We start from the raw sequence: 19520 nt of genomic DNA, 5'->3' as shown, positions 1-19520 counted from the left end.
GAGAGAGAGAGAGAGAGAGAGAGAGAGAGAGAGAGAGAGAGAGAGAGAGGGAGAGAGAGAGAGAGAGAGAGAGAGAGAGAGAGAGAGAGAGAGAGAGAGAGAGAGAGAGAGAGAGGGAGAGAGAGAGAGAGAGAGAGAGAGAGAGAGAGAGAGAGAGAGAGAGAGAGAGAGTCAGGGAGACAGAGAGAGGCGGAGCCGCGTGTTTCGTCAGCTCTCATTCTCCTCAGCAGGCTCCTCCGTTGTGAAAAATAAAAATAAAGCGCGCATGGAGGACGACAGGATGGAGCGGATGGAGTCGATGGAGCCGATCTCGGCGCACTACACCACAGCGTACCCGGAGATCCATCCCGATAGCGGGTACGAATCCAGAGAGACCACCGACAGCCAGGCGAAGTCTCCGGCGGCTCCGACATACGATGAAGAATTCGTGCACAAGGTATGTCGATGTTTACAATTCAAAATAAATAAATAAAAGGTTTTTAGATGTGCCACAAACTGATATTTTTAACTTTGTTGCGCTTTCTTTAAGATGGGCTTTCCCCACTCTCTTTTTTTCTTCTTTCTTATTATTTTATACGTTTATTTGCTGGCATTTATGAAATGCACTTAAACCCCCCAAAAGTCCTACAGCCGTAGGTTCGCCTCCGGTGCTGGACGGGTTTTTTGCGCTCTCCGTGGTGCTGATCTTTACTTTGCTGCCGTTTCACTTGGTCGGTTTCCAGGCTCGCTGCGCGTCAAATCTGATCCAAAAAAATAAAAAATCACACAATTCCGGCTGTGATGAACTGTCAGTGCTATTCACTCATAACAGCTTCCTGCTTCGGATTGGAATGTAGCCTCAAATGAGGTCACTTCGTATACCGAAATGCTCTCCAGCAAGACATTGAATCCCTCCACCCCCCTCGAGACCTGTCATCATCAATACAGGCTAAAGATATATATTTTTTAAAGTTTTAATTGTGTTCTTTAGTTGTAGTCTCTGTAGACTGGGTGGTTGTGTCTCCCTGTCAACATGTTAGGGTAATATCCACTTGTGTTTTCCAATTAGATGAACGTGTCAGCAATGCTATCTAAAGTGGCAACCATCTTTATTATTATTAATGATAATCATAATCATCATTTTACTGTAGCACTTTTCAAGCAAGGGGGAATAAGTGATTTCCAGTTCAGAGAGACTTCATTAAAAATACAATCATACTTAAAAAAATAATAATAATAATGCATAAAAGACAAACATAAAACAAACATAAAATCTAGCAGTAACACAACTTCAGCTGTGTTATGCAAACAAATGAGTGCGTATAAAGATTTGTATAAGACAGGATGAGATGGTCTAAGTAGAGTAGTGAGTATAGGATTTTAAAATGGACTCAAAGTGATTGGTAACCAGTGCAAAGAGGCTAAAACTGGTTTGATATGAACAGTGTGTTTGGGTCTCAATGCCAGTAACCTGACTATAGGTCCAGAGGGCACTCCAGGTCAAAGGGTCACAACTGGAGACCAGGATGGACAATGCTGACTTAGCGGGTACCTGGAGAATCCCCTGTTAGACTCCCTTATGTGGCTGTTTGGAGGCTGCTCATATCCCAAACCGCCGCCCCATGTGACTTACTGGTCACGTGACAACACCTGTACCAATTCCATTAGCTTGATGAAGACTGTGTGATATAGGCAGTTGAAAAGATATAGACGGGAGCGTTTAGCATCTTTCAGCTTATTGTTTTGATTTGCGGGCCTGCAATTTTACTGTTTTGGTTCAGTTTCACCAATGAAAAAAACAACTCTGCACGAATCAGCAGGCAGACAAGTTAGCAAAGCTGGTGAAAATAGAGGAGCATTTGGCAGCTAAATATATTTCCATATATATTTCCCTCTGGAATTGGTGGAGACCAAAACAGAGATAAAAGAGAGTGAATGTTGGAGAACCACGACTACAAATTAATGCTAACGTTGCTCTTTCTGCTGAATGTATATTCAATCGTAGTCAGTTTTTTTCTAACACACTAGCCGTAACAAATTCAGTAACCAAACGCAAATCGATTACCACAACATAACAATGTCGGAGTGAATTAAGTCAAAATTCACTCTGATCACGCTCCTTTGGCTCTGGAGTATAGTGACATTAGTGATGAACAAATCCCCTCCAGCTCAGGAAAGCTGGCCTCTGTAGACGGAACAAAAAGAAAGGAGAAACCCCCTTTGGGCTTCGATGAAATATTATGATATTATTGCAGGAACGGCTTCCAGTTCAGAATGAGGGAGCCGGGTCGGTTAAAGCTCGGTTAGTTGGCCCCTACTTTCTCTTGAAATATTGGTCGCTGTGAGAAACAAGCGTTTTTATTTTTATTTATTTATAGCAGTGTTTGCCTGTGTGAGTGCATGTGTAAAGGCTTGTGAGGGGGAGCAGGTGCTGAGCAAAGGGCATGTTGTAGCAATACAAGCTGCTCTTTAAAAAACAAAATCTGAGACAGTTCTTTAAGGGGAACACTTTCTCTCTCCCATTAGTCCTCTGTCTCACTGGTAGCCAGGCAGAAACCTCCGGATTGGACACCAAAAGTGAATGAGTCTTAAACGTGCATTCTCTCCACTGGCCATCAGGGGGCGACTCCTCTGGTTGCAAAAATAAGTCAGATTGTATAGAAGTCTATGAGAAAATGACTCTACTTCTCTCTTGATTTATTACCTCAGTAAACATTGTAAACATGAGTTTATGGTCTCAATCTCTAGTTTCAAGTCTTCCTCAATACAGCATGATGTTCATTTAGTAGATTATGGTCCATTTAGAGTCAAATAGACCATAAAGAGGAGTATGCTTTAGGGCGGGCTTACTGTGACTGACAGGTCTGGGAGTTGTCCACGATTAACTCTTTCACGGCGTGCTTTCATTTTATGAAAGTTAATTACAACATTTTGGTCGCCTATAAATGCCCCCCCCCCCCAATCACTGCTGGTTCCAAAAAAACCAAGATGGCGAAGACCAAAAATGACTGACTCAAGGCTTTAAAACTGTAGTCCACAAACCAATGGGTGACGTCACGGTGACTACGTCCACTTCTTACACACAATATATATTGCTACAATGGTATAAAATGACATATACCATGGTGAAAAAATGTATCCCTCTCACCCACTCTCTAAGAGCTCACAAGTGTGTCGCCACATGGTGCCACTAGCGTAAATTAAGACGTTTAATACTGGAAGCTACAGTAATCTGTGGCTGGTCTGTAGATTCCAGTTCCAGCTGTGCAGCATATCAAACGGTCTAAATTAGAGGCGATATGAAAACTGTATTACACTCTCGGCGTTGTGCCGAGAGTTAATACTTAATACTCTCCAGGAAGATATAAGTGACTTTTTCCCCATTGCTTAGGCAGAGGAGATCGGCAGAACCTCATGACTCCAAATCCTCTCCATTCCCTTTAACTGTTTCTCAGATTGCAAATCTCTTTTTTTTGTACCATGATCGCCTCCATGGACGTTCCTAATGAGGCTTCTGTTCGCATCATCCTTGTCTGATTCCGGAACATCTGCAGCACCATCACCTAATTGCCTCCCGTGTGTGTGTGTGTGGGGGGGGTTTATGAGAAAGGCCCACTTCCCAGCTAACCTCTGTTACCATGGAAACAGCATCCCACCCTCCACCACAAACACACTCATCGTCTTCACATGATGCCATGTGTAATACTACAAGTACCCTTGTTTTTCTCCTCTGGTTCTGTCCTCACATGCACACACGCAGGCATTATGTTACATGCTTTCAGTGACATCTGGTACATTACAGTCATTTATCCAAAGCAACTTACAATTCAGATTCTATCACATTTCTACACCGTAGGCACAGGCAACAGGAAACAGATGCCATTAAGTCGCAGGAGGAGCCGATGAAATAATAGTATTGCTGCTGGTTTGTGTTATGCTCTATATGTTTGCCCACTCCGTGATTATCTTTCTGATCCATTTTCAAGAGATTCATTATTATGAGTCTCTTTTTACGGCCCCGGTGTGTTAAATACCCTCTGACAAGTGACGGTTTTCTATAAGCATTGATTTGGCACATGAGGCTGTAGTAAGAGTGATACTTGCATAGACTGTATATAAGAATTGGACGTAACCATCGGGATGTTGTGAATCCCTAAGTGTTGTTATACTGTTTTCGAATAAACTCCCATACTGGATTTTGGAGCCAAAAGTCTGCCATCCATGGTGTTGAAAAGTGCGCTCAGTAGGTGTGCTAAGCGCCGAAATAATTGTCCCCCATCCTGATGAAAACCCTAGGTGTGTTCATAAGTGGATACACATGCATGTGCATGAACCTGTGGTTCATCCACACTGTAGGTCATCCTAGTTTACACTCAACCAACCCAGCAAACATTACCTGTGATAGCGTTGGTTTTGCCAAAGGTAAGGCTAAAACGCTGTAAGCCTACACTTAGAACAGTAGAAATAGAAGTTTGAAAATACGAACAAGTATACAAGCTTTTACAACATTCTGCTTCGGAAATGAGTCAATTAGAAACATTAAAAAGTTATCTGTTTTCAACCAACTCATGGAGCTAAAGTTAGCTCAATTAGCTACATGCAGTTGTTATTTGTCACCAAAATTGATAGTTGCCGACTAGAGATGAAAAATCTGTGTTTTTCTACCTCCATAGGAAAACATTTCTCTGAATTTTGATGATAAATCCACCACTGTTATCATTGTGAGCTGCATATGTGGAGTCTGAGAATGAAAAGCTTGACAGACTTCGCCTATTTTAGCGTGTTAGCGTTCTAATAAGCACTGAACATGTAACAAGTGGGCGAGGCTGACAGGACTGTCACGTCAGATTGTTATCAGAGTGCAAAGTCCATATTATATCAAGAGTTACATCACCAGCAAGATATGCATTAACTACCTGTCAGTCAAATTTCCTTTTACCTTTCAATTTTTAATTTTGAGAACGCCCAAAATTTGTTTGCGAGATTGTCGGCAGGTCCAAGGTATTAATCAAGCTCTCCATCCACGTTTTTCACACAAGCTACCCTAACAAGCCATCGTGCTTCTTTTCATCCCTGACGAAAGGATGTCTTAAACATACGCCTTCTTTCAATCGCTGCACTGACTTTTTTCTCTCAACAGAGAGAATAACTAACTGAAGTTAGCGACGATGCCTGAATACATTTCATATGAAAATTCAGAGGATGCATTATTGTGGATCCAGCATCCATATTATATCCAAAACTCAGCAGTGACACACTTCTGAGAGTTTCCAAAATCCCTCTAAACGCTGACATCAAAGGGAGGCTGTAAAACCTGTAACTGTTGAGAAAAGCCGCTCCAGCTTCTCAACTCTAATCCTTTCAGCCTTTATCATTCATAAGCCTCAAGACTAAACTGAGTGACAGTTCAACCACAGACTAGGTTCACTTCAGTTTTGAATTTCTTCCTTTCTACTGCTTGCGTAGCAAACACTCGTCGCCTCATGGGCGTACACGTTACTTCTATTTCCAGTTTGTCCAGTTTGTGGACATCCAGTTATAACTCAAAACTCGACGTCTTGTTAATACCAGACGTCAGAGAGGGAAAAATTGAATACACTTCCAAGCAAAAATGACCTATCTCAACAGTGAAGACACTAATGCTGCATTTTTTAGCATCAAAACGTCCAAACCCTTTTTTGGGAAGACAGAGAGCAGCCTGGCTGTGTCTCATGTACTGTATCTGTCACAGTTGGAGGGCACATAATGTGTGTGTGTGGAGGTGGTGGGTACCTCAGCGTGACTTTTCTAAGTGGGCAACACATGAAAGACAGGCCTATAGAAGATGAAGTATTGACTGCTGGCCCTGGTGACTAACTTGGACGCTTCTGAATGCTGCCTTTCATTCATTTCATTGTCTCGAAGGTTATCTCCTCCGGCTTGTGAGTCACACTGTGATAGCGGTACACTGCCAAGCCCTTGTAAAAGATAAAATTATTTGTGCTGCTCGAGAGCAGAAATGTCCACCGTGACGCAAATGCTGACTCATAACCCAAAATAACGAAATGGTTGAGAGGGTACGGCCGGAAAAGAAATATTCTCGGCTGATTCTGACAGCGATGTGTTTCTTTGACTGTTTTCCTGTAGACAATCCTGGTCGGTGACAGTGGAGTGGGAAAGACGTCGCTGTTGGTGCAGTTCGATCAGGGGAAGTTCATCCCCGGCTCCTTCTCCGCTACAGTGGGCATTGGATTCACGGTATGTGTTCGCCTAAACCTTTTACATACAGGACATTCTCTCATTGAAATGAAGGAGGATGTCACAGGTTTAAATGTCAGTTCACCCAAATCACAAAAACGTTATGCAGATAGTTTGGGTTTAATTGGCCCAGCTTTGGAGATATCTGTGTGAGATTTTGGCCTCCGCTCCTATACAATGGAGGTAAATAGAATTTTGGTTATGTTGCTCACAATATTGCAACATTATAAGAAAAAAAAACAACAACCACAGGGACATGTCTTTCAAGGGAGAGTTGTACCGTTACCCTGGAGAATTTACAGCACTCACAGCTTTGATTCCCTCGGGAAATAGAAGCACTCCACCTCAACTACATAAGAGTCCAGACAAGAGACAGACTGTCAACTCTGTCAACAGCCAAATAAACTGCTTTGTTGTGCACCAGCACAGTAACTCATTGGAGGCAAGAAAACAAGCTACTTTAAGTCTGTGTGTGGCCAGAGAGTAGCCAGGCCTACAGACTGTATGTAAGAAGTGGATGTAGTCGCTGTGACGTCACCCATTGGTTTGTGGACTGCTGTTTTGAAGTCATTTTGGCTTTTTGTTATTTTAAGTCAAAACCTAACACATTAGTTTTGTTGCCTAAACCGTAACGGCACCATTTCACATCTTTAGCCACGGGTTGCAGCGTCAACCGCAAGCGTTTCACAACGTTAACCACGCGGTGCCCTTATCTGTCCAGATACTACAAATGTACAGTATAGACATACTCTATAAAATATGACGAGTAGGGATGAGATCACGTTTAACAGGGACACTGATTCTTCAAAGATGTGCTGCTGTTGAATATTTTAAATGTATTTTGGTGTAGAGGTAGAAGAAGGTAGATACTGTAACTTTTTCCTTTTTACGTCATTCGTCAGTTTAATCAGGCGTTAATCTGTGTGCCCATGAAGTGCCCATTTTAACATCAATTAAAATCTCTCTCTTCTTCCCCCAGAATAAAGTGGTGACTGTTGACGACGTAAAGGTCAGACTACAGGTCAGTGAGTAAATGAGTTCCAGTGAAAACTTGATGTGCTCCCACAATGGCAACCTATTTTTAGAGCGCAGGCTGGTTTCCTCTTGGGCGCCAGTGTCGCAGCTGAAAATGAGACTTTGCAAAGTGGCACCAGGCCGAGCTCTTTGTTTCCCTTTCTGTTTCAGATTTGGGACACAGCGGGACAGGAAAGGTTCAGAAGTGTGACACATGCGTATTACAGAGATGCACATGGTGAGGCAAAAATACACCGTCATCAACGTCGCACTCTCCGCTGCTCTTTTACCCACAGATCGTAGAGATGGGCAGCAATATAAATAATGTGTTCGTTCATCTTCCCTCTAAAGCTTTGCTCCTCCTGTACGACATCACCAGCAGAACCTCTTTCGACAACATAAGGGTAAGTCTGGGATAAGTCGACCGTCTGGCAGGATATGGGAAACAGCGTGTGTGTGTGTGTGTGTGTGATATTGTAATTAACCTTGCATTCCAAATTTAAACACACTTTCTGACTGACTTGTGTCTGTCTGTCTCTCTTCTTTCAGGCATGGTTAACAGAGATCCATGAGTATGCACAGAGCGATGTAGTCATCATGTTGCTGGGCAACAAGGTGAGGAGAGGGAATTGTTGGAAGTCTTGAGAAAATAGAAAATGATGTGATTTTTAGTGAGGCCTGACTGAAAAACTGTGGTTTCTAATGATAGTAGAGATACAATACATGGTTGTACAGCGCTCCACAGCAGACAGACACAGTTCGTAATTAGCTGGTGAAACGTAGAAGTGTGGATGTAGCCTAAGGGGCGTGTCCAGCGGCATTATCTGCCCTACGTTTTGAAGCTTTGAAGAGGGCGAGGGAAAGACTTTTTTCCTTATCAATGCAATGTATTTTGTTCAGCACAACTATTGTGAAGTTCATGAATAAACTGTAAACAAACAAAAGCAGAAATACTCTCTAGTGTGACAGGGACTTGAGCCACCAGCAGAACTACGAGAGTGAGAACAGAGAACAAAACGAGTGACAGGCGTGTGTTTAATCTAGTAAAACTTTGATTTGTAAGTGTTTTTAAAGTAACTGTGATGTGTGTTGGAGGGGGAGAGAGACAGCAAGACGGAAATAATTTCTAAAACGATGCTGAAACGCCTGTGTGGACGGAGATCGTTTTCATTTAAAAAAAAGATGTTTTAAAACGAAAATGTATTAGTGTGGACGTACCCCAAAAATGTTGGGCTTTTTGTGAAGTGGACAGAAACATAACTTCAAATAAAAGCTAGTGTTGCTTCCTGTGTCTGCTGGATGTGTATGAAGACAGCTGTTCCCTAACATGTTTGCCACAACAACTCTGAAGCCGTTTCACTTTGGTGCCTTGTGGAAGTGTGGTGAGGGAAATGCAAATGATCCACGTCGCCGTGTTGCGCTTTCATGAAAAAAAAGAAAGAAAAAATCATATCAGCTACATTACCATCTTCATCGATTCCCAACTGCTGGAGGAGCATATATTATCCTTCATTTGGTAAACCAAATTGATAAGATGCTCCCGCATTTCGTCAGCCAGCTGGCTATGACCTGGCTATGACCTGGCTATGACCTGGGGGCTTGACATCAGTGGGGACAAAGAATTTCAGTGATCAAACATACATTTACGCAGTCGGAAATTTGCTGTGATGGAGGTCAGTCTTTCAAATGAAAGTCGGGTTATACGGCATCCCTCAGTTTCGCGCTGTTCCACTATTTGCAAATTGGCGACCCGTAAAGTAAGTTAACAGTGTGCACGGTGAGGAAAGGTTTTCAAAAATATGCCAAAACAAGTCTTTGCAAATGCATTATGAGGAATTATAATGAATCAATACTATTGACAAGAAAACTCCACAGGGATTACTGTTGTCTGAAAAGTTGTTTTTTTAATCATGCATGGTTTGTTCAAAAAAATGTAAACAAGTAAGTGCTTTTTTATTTTTTTTAATGTGATGTCCTATTCTAACCACACTGCACTGCATCTCTCTGTCAGGGTGACATGAGCAGTGACAGAGCCATCAGGAGAGACGAAGGAGAGAGGCTGGCCAGAGTGAGTATCTCCTTCACCGCTGTACGACCGTCGCTTACTCTGCTGTTAACGCCGGTGTTTGCTCCTCCTCGTCTCCCTCAGGAGTACTCGGTTCCTTTCATGGAGACAAGTGCCAAGACGGGGGTCAACGTAGAGCTGGCCTTCACCGCTGTTTCCAAGTATGAAAGCGTCTCACAGAATGTGCACTACGACGCGCTGGCCCTAATCAATCCTCTCAACTAATAAGTGGTTACCAATTACTACTTCAATTATTTAATACTTTTTCAAAATCTATTGAGAATAACTCTGAAGGGGTTACAGTGTCAAAGAAACATATTAATGTAAATAATTCAAACTTTACTATTGATGAAATAATACCTTTGTTCAGTATCAATAATTAATAAGCAAATTCCCATGTTTAACTACAGTTTCAACCCATTTAGTAAGCCATTTAATTGAACAGTATTCAAATAAAGTGAAAATATTCAATATAGTGATGTATTTGAAGTATTTAACTGGGATTGTAAAAGGGCCATTAAATAATAAAAGCCCTTAAAATTGACAGAATATAAGATCCATCCAATAATTTATTTCTTAAAAGGACTTTAAATTTTCAATTCAACCCATAAATAAATATATTAAATATATTATATACCAATTTCTATTGATTTTATTAAGAATATTATGCAAAAAATGTGCTATTATTAAGAATAATATATTTTTTAAATATAATATATAATATCATTATTTTAATTAACATAGGAGTAGATTGAGTAAACAAGATGAGCCCATTTTAATAATAATTAAAAATCTCTACACTTGGTTAGCAAAATTGCCCCATACCTCATAATTTACTTTGACTGCTAAATAATAGTGACAACACCAATGTGGATTAATTTAAGGGAGAAAAAAAATCCATCTGTGCTGTTTTCTAAACTGTGTGATGTCTGGTTGTGTTCTTCAGGGAGCTGAAGCACCGGGCTGTCCAACATCCCAATGAACCCAAGTTCCAGATTCATGAATACATTGAAGCACAGAAGGAGAAGTCGGGCTGCTGCAGCTACTTCTAAATCTCCTCTCCTGAGCCCTCCTCCCACCTCTCTGGTACTCAGTGGGAGGAAGCCCTATTACCGTAACTCACTGCTGCTCCCAAAATATGATGCTGCCATTCATTCAAGACTAAAAGCCAAAAGGACAAACCAAGCTAGAAGCCACGGTTTTTGATTAGCCGCGCCGCCGACGTTTACACAGCAACTAAATTCAATTCAATTTGTTTTGTACTCAAATAATACATGTGCCTCAGAGGGATTTACTATCTGCACACATACAACATCCTCTGTCGTGGTGTAAATATTTGTAGTGGAAATGTTATGCAAAAAGTTGTTTGAGAAAATGAAGCCTTATGCCATCTGCTTTCTTTGTGAGAGTTAGATGAAAAGATCCAAACCATTCTTGTGTTGCCTGTTAGGCACAGAGGATGTGGTTAGTCTAGCTTAGCTTAGATGCTAAAGGAAACAGCTAGCCTGGTTCTGTCCGAAGTTTAAAAATACACCCACAGCTCCAAAGATCTTAAACGCGTGTTCTTTTTTTCTAGCATACCTACCGACTTACCCAGCACTTAATGCAGAGGAAGTAATAGATTGAAATCACAATACTTGTAAACCTTTCTAAACAATAACAAACACACAAAAAAAATATATATATTTTTATCATTTATAGTTAGCAATAAACACAAACCGTTGAGGCTGATGGGAATGCCATGTTGCGACGTATTGGTCATAAACATAGACCAGTTGGTATATTTTGAAGCCCTGAGCTTTAACATTTTGGCAGTTGCCATCTTGTTTTTTTCATGCCACCAGAAGTTGACACGAGAGGGTGGAGCTAAGTACAAACCAACGCTGAATATGACATGTTTAGGCAACCGACATGTTATACCTTACTGCCATGAACTAAAAAACACACTGTGAAACGGTTAAAGTTGTAAGACTAAAACACGGACACTTGTGAAGACTTTTCACTTAAAAAACAGAAATCTCAACCCATGGCGGCACTAGAGCAAAAGTTCCGACTTACCAAATGCACGGACATGAGCTTGATATCGATCTTCTTATCTAACCAATTATTATTATATCATTCATGCTTCTTTGAATAATGTTTTTATTATTGTTTGCCTTATCAGACTCAGACTATCTCAGACCAACAATACTTTTTCCTCCTTTTAATTTACCATTAAGTCACTGCTGACGGAAGTACAACGATGTGACAGCAGTTTGCCAAAGTGGAAGAAACTTAAAAACCGCATACACCCACACACCACCGGCACCCGCAAGACGAGCACACAGTCTCAAAGCAGACTTAGGTTGGATCCGCTTTTGCAAAAAGTCAACATTGCAACAACCTCGTATGTATGCAAACCAAGAGATCCAGACAAAAGGCCACACACTGTGTCGTGGATGCAATTCAAAGCCAAGCGCACAGACAAAAGCCCCGTCTGTTCATAAGCTGGTCAGACTGGTGTTCCTGACGAACTGTTGTGGAGAAGTGACAGCCGGCCGCTTGGTGAAGGCCCGCTGACTCAAGAGAAGCTCAAGGACACAGCTGGGGGTTAAGGCCAATGTGAAGACTGTAACCACAACTCTATTTATGAACATGTGGAGGAACACAAATGTTTTAGTCATGTGAAATGTGTGTCTCCAGAGGAAGCTTGTTGCATAAGACCAAACATTTCATGAGCCAGTTGACAATGATCTGTGGTTGGATTTTCAATTTGGTCCTTTATATAGGAAACATCTATGTACATATTATATTTGTGAGTGAGCAGTTTTTTGGAAAAAAAGTATATATATATATATATATATATATATATATATATATATACTTTTATGGCTTGATTATGGATTTTAAACTTGAGTTGCATGTTTGCTGGATTGCATGTACCAAATCTATGTGCATTGCCTCCAGAACATATTTAACTCTGTTTTATATTTGTATCAGGACAAACATTAATTATAGCCCTCTGATTTTAACTCAACACTCAGGGTTACATTTTGTTTTGAAATAGATCTAGTAAATAAATCCCCGTCATCAACACATTAAAAGCTGCATTAATGGGTTAAAATGTTCTGGGCCACAATAAATTGTTTTGGCAAACTAGTTGACAATTTACACATCCAGCATTTATTGAGAGTCGAGTGTCTGGCCACAGAATGAGTCTACTTTCCTTTTAGCTCTGTTTTGGTCTCCACCAAGTCCTGAGGAGAATGTCTGGCTCTTTAGCTGCTAAATGCTACGCTTTGTTCAGCAGCGAGTCTGTCTGACACTTCTTTTTGGCAGGTACAGTATGGTGGTTTGAGGAGAATTTCCCACCAGCCATCCGAAACAATTACTTAAAGACGCTGAAAGAGAGATAATTCCCAGAGGGTCATAACTTTTACATTAGACATTGATCCATTGGTAATATACAAATATCCATTAGTGCAGCTTTGAGAAACTAATGATGTCAAAACAACAGCTCCATGTTCAGGTTTTTACTGTGACACTAGCAGGTTCCTGAACTTCTGTTTTCAGTATGCAATGCTCTTCTGCAAATGTTTCTTATTGGTCAATTATTGTAGGGATGCTCAGGCCTGACACAGTTTATAATGAAAAAAAGAAATTCAGATTATTGCCTTTTGACCTTGTACACATTTAACAGTTGCTTCTTGTCAGACCAAGCTGCCAAAAGTTGTCTTTGATGTGTTGTATGCTGCATAAGAAATAAACTATTTTTAACGGAGCACAATGTGGTCAATAGCCACAATGGGATGTGTGTGTGTGTGTGAGAGAGAGAGAGAGATTTTTGCCTGGTTTTATCTTTCACTCATGAAGCAATCATATGTGTCGCGATCAGCATTCCGAAAAATTTACTGGAATAAATAAAAAAATAAAACGTACTACTAAACGTCATTTTTGTTCTCGAGCTTGTACAAACTCCAGCAAGGGAGAGGTTGTTTCTAAGTGCCTTTATGATGCATTTACCTCACGTTTTGGAGGACGTCAACAACATGTGGTGTCCTTATTTTATCAGATACTATTTACTCTCCTATGTTGACTATCACTGACCAAATTGTGCTGCAGTTGTTGGTTGCTGGAAGTTAGTGGAGAAAAGTTAAGATTACTTTGATATAACAAAGTAAACCTTGCCAATCATATTCCATCGCCAAGCCCATGTTTCCTCAAACAGGAGGAGGCTAAGGAACACATTCAGGACAACACAGTAGGTCCTGACTGCATGCCTATGCGGAACTAATTCATATTATCCCCTGTTCCTGTTGTGAATGAGACTTGTATTAACTTCCTAAAATACTGTTTTGTGGCCTGTGCAAATACCTGAGTATAACAAATAACGTAGAGTACAGTCTTGTAGGAAATAAGAATAGGTTTAATCAGTAGACCATAATATTGTTTTAGACAGGATTTAGAAATAATGAGGCAACAAGTCAATTTTTTTTTCTGATCATGTATTTTAATTTAAAACCTCTTCTCTGATAGGGATACATTCACATGATTTTCAATCGTTGTATTCATTCATTTAGCAGTGGAAAGCCTATTTCTAACCCTTCTTTTTTGTCTAAATGATCTTAGTGTTCAGCTTTTAAAACACACTCTCAGTAACGTTTAACCGTGCACTGTAGTTTAGGTATCCAAATTCTCGCAGAAAAATATTCAGAAATCGTCAAAATTGTAACAATTGTGATGCAGTCTTAAAATTAGCTTTTATTTTGAAAAAAACGATGACGCGTGTTAATCTTACTGCGACTTTGACACGGGCACCTCCGCTGAGCACGAGACGGGGTCCGATTGGAGGTGGAAGAAGGAAGATTGCAACATAGTTGCTCATAGAGGAGGATCTGAGAACCGAGCGGAGTGAAAGCGAAGCAGAAATTTACTGTGACTCAGTTCAGCGGAAGTGGAGCTTGAGCGAAGTCCGTACGCAACAGGTGTCAGAGTTGTTTTGTATGGTTGTTGTGAAACTCCCAGTTTTACGGCTCTGAAGTGGTTCGAATAGCGCCGAGAAAAGTTTCCGTCGGTCAGAAAAGCAAGAACATGTCAAACCTCCGACCCAAACTGTGCGTGCTGGAGAAAGGAGCCAGCGGCTACGGGTTCCACCTGCACGGAGATAAGGGCAAGACCGGGCAGTTTATCCGGCTCGTGGAGTCGGACACTCCCGCCTCCGAAGCTGGGCTTTTCGCGGGCGACCGCCTGGCGTTCGTGAACGGGGAGAGCGTGGAGGGCGAGAGCCACCAGCAAGTTGTCGCAAGGATACGGGCCACCCCCGGGCCTCTGGAGCTTATCGTCGTCGACGTCGAAACGGCCAAGCTGCTGGAGAAACACAACCTGCAGTGCCGAAGGGAGTTCGTCTCCGAGGGGATCCCCCTGCCCGGCGGGGACAGCGACTCTGACCGCATGGACGCGCAGAGCAACGGCGCGAGGGACTCGAGGGAGTCCACGCCCGGCCCGCGTGAGAACGGGGACGCTACCTCGGAGAGGTCGGAGAGGCTGAGTGTCAGCTCCAGCACCAAGGTACAGTAAAGCACGGCAACTCACTCCATTTAAGGTACTGCCCACTTCACTCATTTCCCCCTAAACTTGACATTACATTGTATTATGTTATGTTCATAATATATAATATAATGTGGACCACACGTATGAATCTCACCTTGAGAAATGACAGTCAAAAGGTGAGCTGTAATTTTTAACCAGCACATCACTGTACAGTATCATAGTGTTGTAAATCAATTGAGAAACTTATCCAAAGGCCAAGAATACATTTTTCTTGGTTTTGTGTGTGTGTGCTTGTCACAAAACACCCTCAGCTCAACAAAGTCCACCTACTTCTATGTTGCACAATTACTATTTTTATCCACAATTAGTTCCTTTGTTTAAAAAGTTTGTTTTGTTGACAAACTATCCGGACACAAAGTAATTCAAAGAGTTAGGCACTCCATGAATAAAGGTAATCAATCACATGGAAAAAAAATATCGCCATAAAGCATTGGTGATCATTAATTTGCGGTATCATTTACAATCCCCATGTTACATCCAGAGCTGTTAAAGCGATAGCCACCATGGTGACGGTGTTAGCCACTGATGTTTGACATGTTTACATCATCTCACTATATGTTGACGTGAGCGTAAGCTGCAGTGTATGGTCATTAAAACACAACTCATCCCATATAGGAGTCCCATTCACTTGTCATATATTCGTCAGCCAGAAACAGCAGTGCCCCTGGCTTATATCATCCTATCTGATCTGAGGCCAGCCCCTGCCTCTGAGCTGCAAAAGGTTACGTGGAAATAGATCGCCCCCCCCCCCCCCCCATTAAGTAGCCACTTCCAGTGCCAGTGCCCTGCTGAGACTGAGAGTTGCCTCTACTCGATCCTGCTGAACAGAGCCTTTGTCATACGAATGCCTGTAAGTTTCTCCGCTTTCCATCTTGAATTCCCCGGCAGGTTTTGCTTGTCGGACCAGAGGCTTTTGTCGTTATGATTCATGCCAAGCGACTACATCGTCGTCTACTCTCCTATTGTTATTACCCGGTAGCAATTTGAGAGATATGGTTTGACATAATAGAGTTTAAAAATAGCGCTTTTATTGAACTCGCTTCGAGCGTCTAGACTTAAGAGGTTGGATGGAGGGGCACCATAGTTTAAGATTTTTTGTGAATGAGCTTTGTTGATGACACTAACAAAAAGAGCTGGATTAGCAACAATGCTAAAGGTGTGACGCTCTTGTATGGGACTCTGAGAACTTCCACTCCACAAGAATTTGAATTACTGTACTTTGACATTTCTTTCGTGGTATTACCACAAGCCTGTCTCTTTGAAAGACCAGGCAAATTGTTGTCTGTTATGAAACAGTGTTGGTATTCTCTCATAAACATGACAAGATCTGCCAGTGCAAAGTCTGTGCCCTGATTTTACATGTGGTGTAACCGCTATATAAAATAGCTTAGTTATTGAGGTGTTTATGGAGGTCTGTGTGGTACGCTGAGAATAGTCACAGATTAGATCAGCACAAAAGAAAAAAGGGAGCAAATATAACTTTTAGATCCCTGATCACGTTTTGTTGCCGTCGATAGTAATTGCCGATCGCTGATGATCCATACTGGCAGATACAGATCCCTTCATTGTTTGATTATAGCAGCTGGTCTACAAGGATCCAGAAGGATATTTATTTCTTTGCCACCGGTTCAAAAATCATTTGAACCGCTCTGAAGTCTGTAAACCATCAATAATTCTAACTGTCCTTTTACTTTGTTATTGTAACTTAGAGGGTTTTTTTCTTCATAAAAACACACAATTCAAATGATAAGGAAATAAAAGATTGTATTTGTATTGATAAAAATAGATCTTAGTAGTTTAATAATGTGTTAGAGCTGGTTAGAGCTAGTGTAAACGGCTAATTTTCTCTCCTTCAAACAACTATTTATTCAAGTTTCTCACCAACGCTACATTTTACGAGATTACATTTGAACACATGACGTTATAATTCACCTTCGCCAAATACCAATACCACTTAAGAGAGCCTGAACGCATCATAACCTTCGTTCGTTAGCCGTTAGCGGGGCTTCCACCGCTTTTCCAATTAGAAAAGCATAAATGATGTCCTGATCGCATATTTTACTGAATATTGGCAGATAACGATCGTCAGTAAAACTTTATTTCACACTGACGGTTAATGTCACACTCTAATTAATCCACGGTTCACATGGGTGCCGAACCGTGGGGGGGGGCGGCATCTGTATGGATCCCAGATCAACAATGGGCCGTTAAACCACTAATGAATGTACTGGTAGGCAGTCAGTGCCTTTCATGGATTACATTGTAAATTCTCATTCTTGGATAGCTATAGATTGTTGTTGGGGCTCGAAGTAGTGGTTATTTTCACTATTGATTACTCTGTCACTGTTGCTAATGGATAAAGGTTTAAAAGGGCCGTGCACAGTGAGGATCATGTTACCAATGTACGGTGCTACATTGGGTGTCGGCAGTGTTGGAGTTGGCTTGTACAGTCTCGTGTTTATAATTGTGGACCCTCCCAAATATGGGAAGATGTCACAAGGACAGATACCTTTGTACCAACTCATTTTTCTACAGGTACTGTACCAAGGGATCCGGGCTCGAGGCTAACAGCGTCCTGTTGTCCCGGGAGTGACATAAAATGTCCCTAATAATACTACATCGTCTACAACAGACCCATGTTGAAATCGGTAGGGGGAGAGCTAGTAATGTTAGCTGTTAGCAGCAGTTGGGCAACACAGTCCTGCTTGGCTAAATAATGGAGCTAACAGCTAACGTATGGAGGTTTCATTGAGTACACTTTGATGTATTAAAGCCCTAATCAGAAACAAATTGTATTGGGGAAAGGGGAATTATAACGATATCATGATGTGTTGAAATGTAGTCTTGTAAAAGTTAGTTTTTGGCAGAAAACTTGAGGCAGATCGTCAGAGATTAATAATACATTTGCATAAACCAGCATGCAAACGGTAATAAAGGAGTGTAGGTTGAAGTACATGGCGTTTGTTTTTGTTTTTTTATTAGAATCATGGAATTCCCCTGGTGTTATTATCAACTACTACACTTTTGGTATTGTGACGTCCTTTTCACTCGGCTCATTGCTGATATGCAGATGCTTTGTTGAAATTCTAATTTGAAACACATCTTTTCCATTATAAACCCTCCTCCCAACAGGAAGTTGGATCAACCATTCAGTGTGTGCTTTGGCCGGTTAAACATAACACCCTCCTCTGTTTTGATCAACGGACACATGTTTATTCACAGAAGCATAATCCTGGTCTAACTATCCGGTCGCTCCGGCATATAACCCAATGACATTTCTGAGTTAAATCAATTCATTTCAGTGGAATCCCCGAGGTCAGCAGGTCTGTGCTCGGGATTGAAGTAAATTAGAGCAAATCTTTAGTGTGAAGTTAAAAACAGCGTCACAAAATACATGATTTTCTTTGCTTAAGTCTGAAAAAGTTTTGAGTCGAGACCTACAGTAAGTGTAGCATTTAGAATGCTAAACAGGTTATTGCTAATTAGGAGCAGTGGGAATGTTAGGCTAACTTTAATGCCGGCCACCTAACAATAGCCAAGTTTCCATCCACATTTAGTAAAATTTAATTTCCATCTACTACTGTTGGAAGCAAGAGTTGTAACGGTCAAATTGAAAGTGCAACATAAAAATGTAACAGATGTTTTATTGATTTCAAAAGATGATATTAATTAAAGCTACCAAAGCTTTGATGCAAGGAATTAAATTGTGTCAAGAGCTCATTGATCTAATGTCTGCAAAGTTAACTACTTAATGCTGTCTCCTAGGTAGCATTAGGCTAAGAGCCAGCTAACCTTAGCCCCAACCTTCTGTGCGGCCTCAAATGCCGAGAGAATTTGGCAGCTGCCGTTACTTCCCTGACTCTAATCCACACCTCTGCTTTCCCTGCATGGATCTCCTCCATGTTGGCCCCTGTTCCGCAGTTATAAAGGGGACGTCTAGATCTCCGTCTCCTTCCATGCAGGCGGCTCACGCCCCGTCACTAATCCTCCGACCTCCAGTGGAGTGAGAAGCCCAGGCTGGCTGGGATGCTGCAAACCTCCAGCCACATTCCTCCCTGATGGGAGTCTTGGCAGAGCCTGACTGATGGTCCTATACTGGCCTCTGATAGCGGCCTCACAGTGGGATACACTTTAGTGAGCTGGCCAGTGATGACGTGGAACGAGCCCGAGCACAATCGCGGTTACCGCTCAAACAATAGTCCCTTTCACATGATTGCCTTTTGATTGCACTTGGTATTGCAGTGCAGTGCTCGGCCACCACATGTTTGTTTTTCACACTAAATTAAGAATAATCATCACGGTGATAGTCTTGGCAAAGACTTTGATATCTAATACCACAAAGATTGCTTCTTTTTTTTTTCCTGAAGATAAAAGCATAAGCTCAAATGAGCATGTCATCATATTTTGGTAACATCCTGTCCTCCAGCACACCGAGGGCCTTCTGTCAGTCACCATAGAGACCCCCGGCAGCAGAAAGAGGCTTTGTCCGCCGTGTTTGCATGGGGAGAAAGGCTCGCGGGCCAGGGGAGGAAAGGAGAGAGGACTCTCACGCCTCAACAAGGAGGCCACGCTGACCCTGAAATACCGACTGTGTGTGTGTGTGTGTGTGTGTGTGTGTGTGTGTGTGTGTGTGTGT

General features: G+C 41.7%; 2 protein-coding genes across 2 annotated transcripts; both read left to right on the top strand.

Moving 5' to 3' along the window:
* Positions 1–185: 185 nt before the first annotated feature.
* Positions 186–12117, top strand: LOC116381515 (ras-related protein Rab-37-like). Its single transcript, XM_031843753.1, has 9 exons — positions 186–436; positions 6106–6216; positions 7196–7237; positions 7402–7468; positions 7582–7634; positions 7780–7845; positions 9242–9298; positions 9380–9456; positions 10242–12117. Exons 1-9 carry the CDS (start codon positions 266–268, stop codon positions 10345–10347), a joined length of 750 nt encoding a protein of 249 aa, XP_031699613.1. The 5' UTR covers positions 186–265; the 3' UTR covers positions 10348–12117.
* Positions 12118–14088: 1971 nt separating this feature from the next.
* Positions 14089–17314, top strand: LOC116381514 (Na(+)/H(+) exchange regulatory cofactor NHE-RF1). The gene has a single exon (XM_075447357.1). The coding sequence runs from the start codon at positions 14366–14368 to the stop codon at positions 14849–14851; it is 486 nt and encodes a 161-aa protein (XP_075303472.1). The 5' UTR covers positions 14089–14365; the 3' UTR covers positions 14852–17314.
* The last annotated feature ends 2206 nt before the right edge of the window (positions 17315–19520 follow it).

Source organism: Anarrhichthys ocellatus, unplaced genomic scaffold (assembly GCF_004355925.1).
Source record: "Anarrhichthys ocellatus isolate YVR2014 unplaced genomic scaffold, GSC_Weel_1.0 scaffold4, whole genome shotgun sequence".
Classification (NCBI taxonomy): domain Eukaryota; kingdom Metazoa; phylum Chordata; class Actinopteri; order Perciformes; family Anarhichadidae; genus Anarrhichthys; species Anarrhichthys ocellatus.
This window is presented reverse-complemented; position numbering and strand designations above follow the sequence as displayed.

What these genes read in the sequence shown, in the direction of transcription:
- LOC116381514 (XM_075447357.1), top strand. Translation starts at nt 14,366, where the DNA reads ATGTCAAACCTCCGACCCAAACTGTGCGTGCTGGAGAAAGGAGCCAGC.
- LOC116381515 (XM_031843753.1), top strand. Translation starts at nt 266, where the DNA reads ATGGAGGACGACAGGATGGAGCGGATGGAGTCGATGGAGCCGATCTCG. An exon ending in TCATGTTGCTGGGCAACAAG is followed by an intron (nt 7,846 to 9,241) that starts GTGAGGAGAGGG and finishes TCTCTCTGTCAG; the next exon opens with GGTGACATGAGCAGTGACAG. An exon ending in GCCTTCACCGCTGTTTCCAA is followed by an intron (nt 9,457 to 10,241) that starts GTATGAAAGCGT and finishes TGTGTTCTTCAG; the next exon opens with GGAGCTGAAGCACCGGGCTG.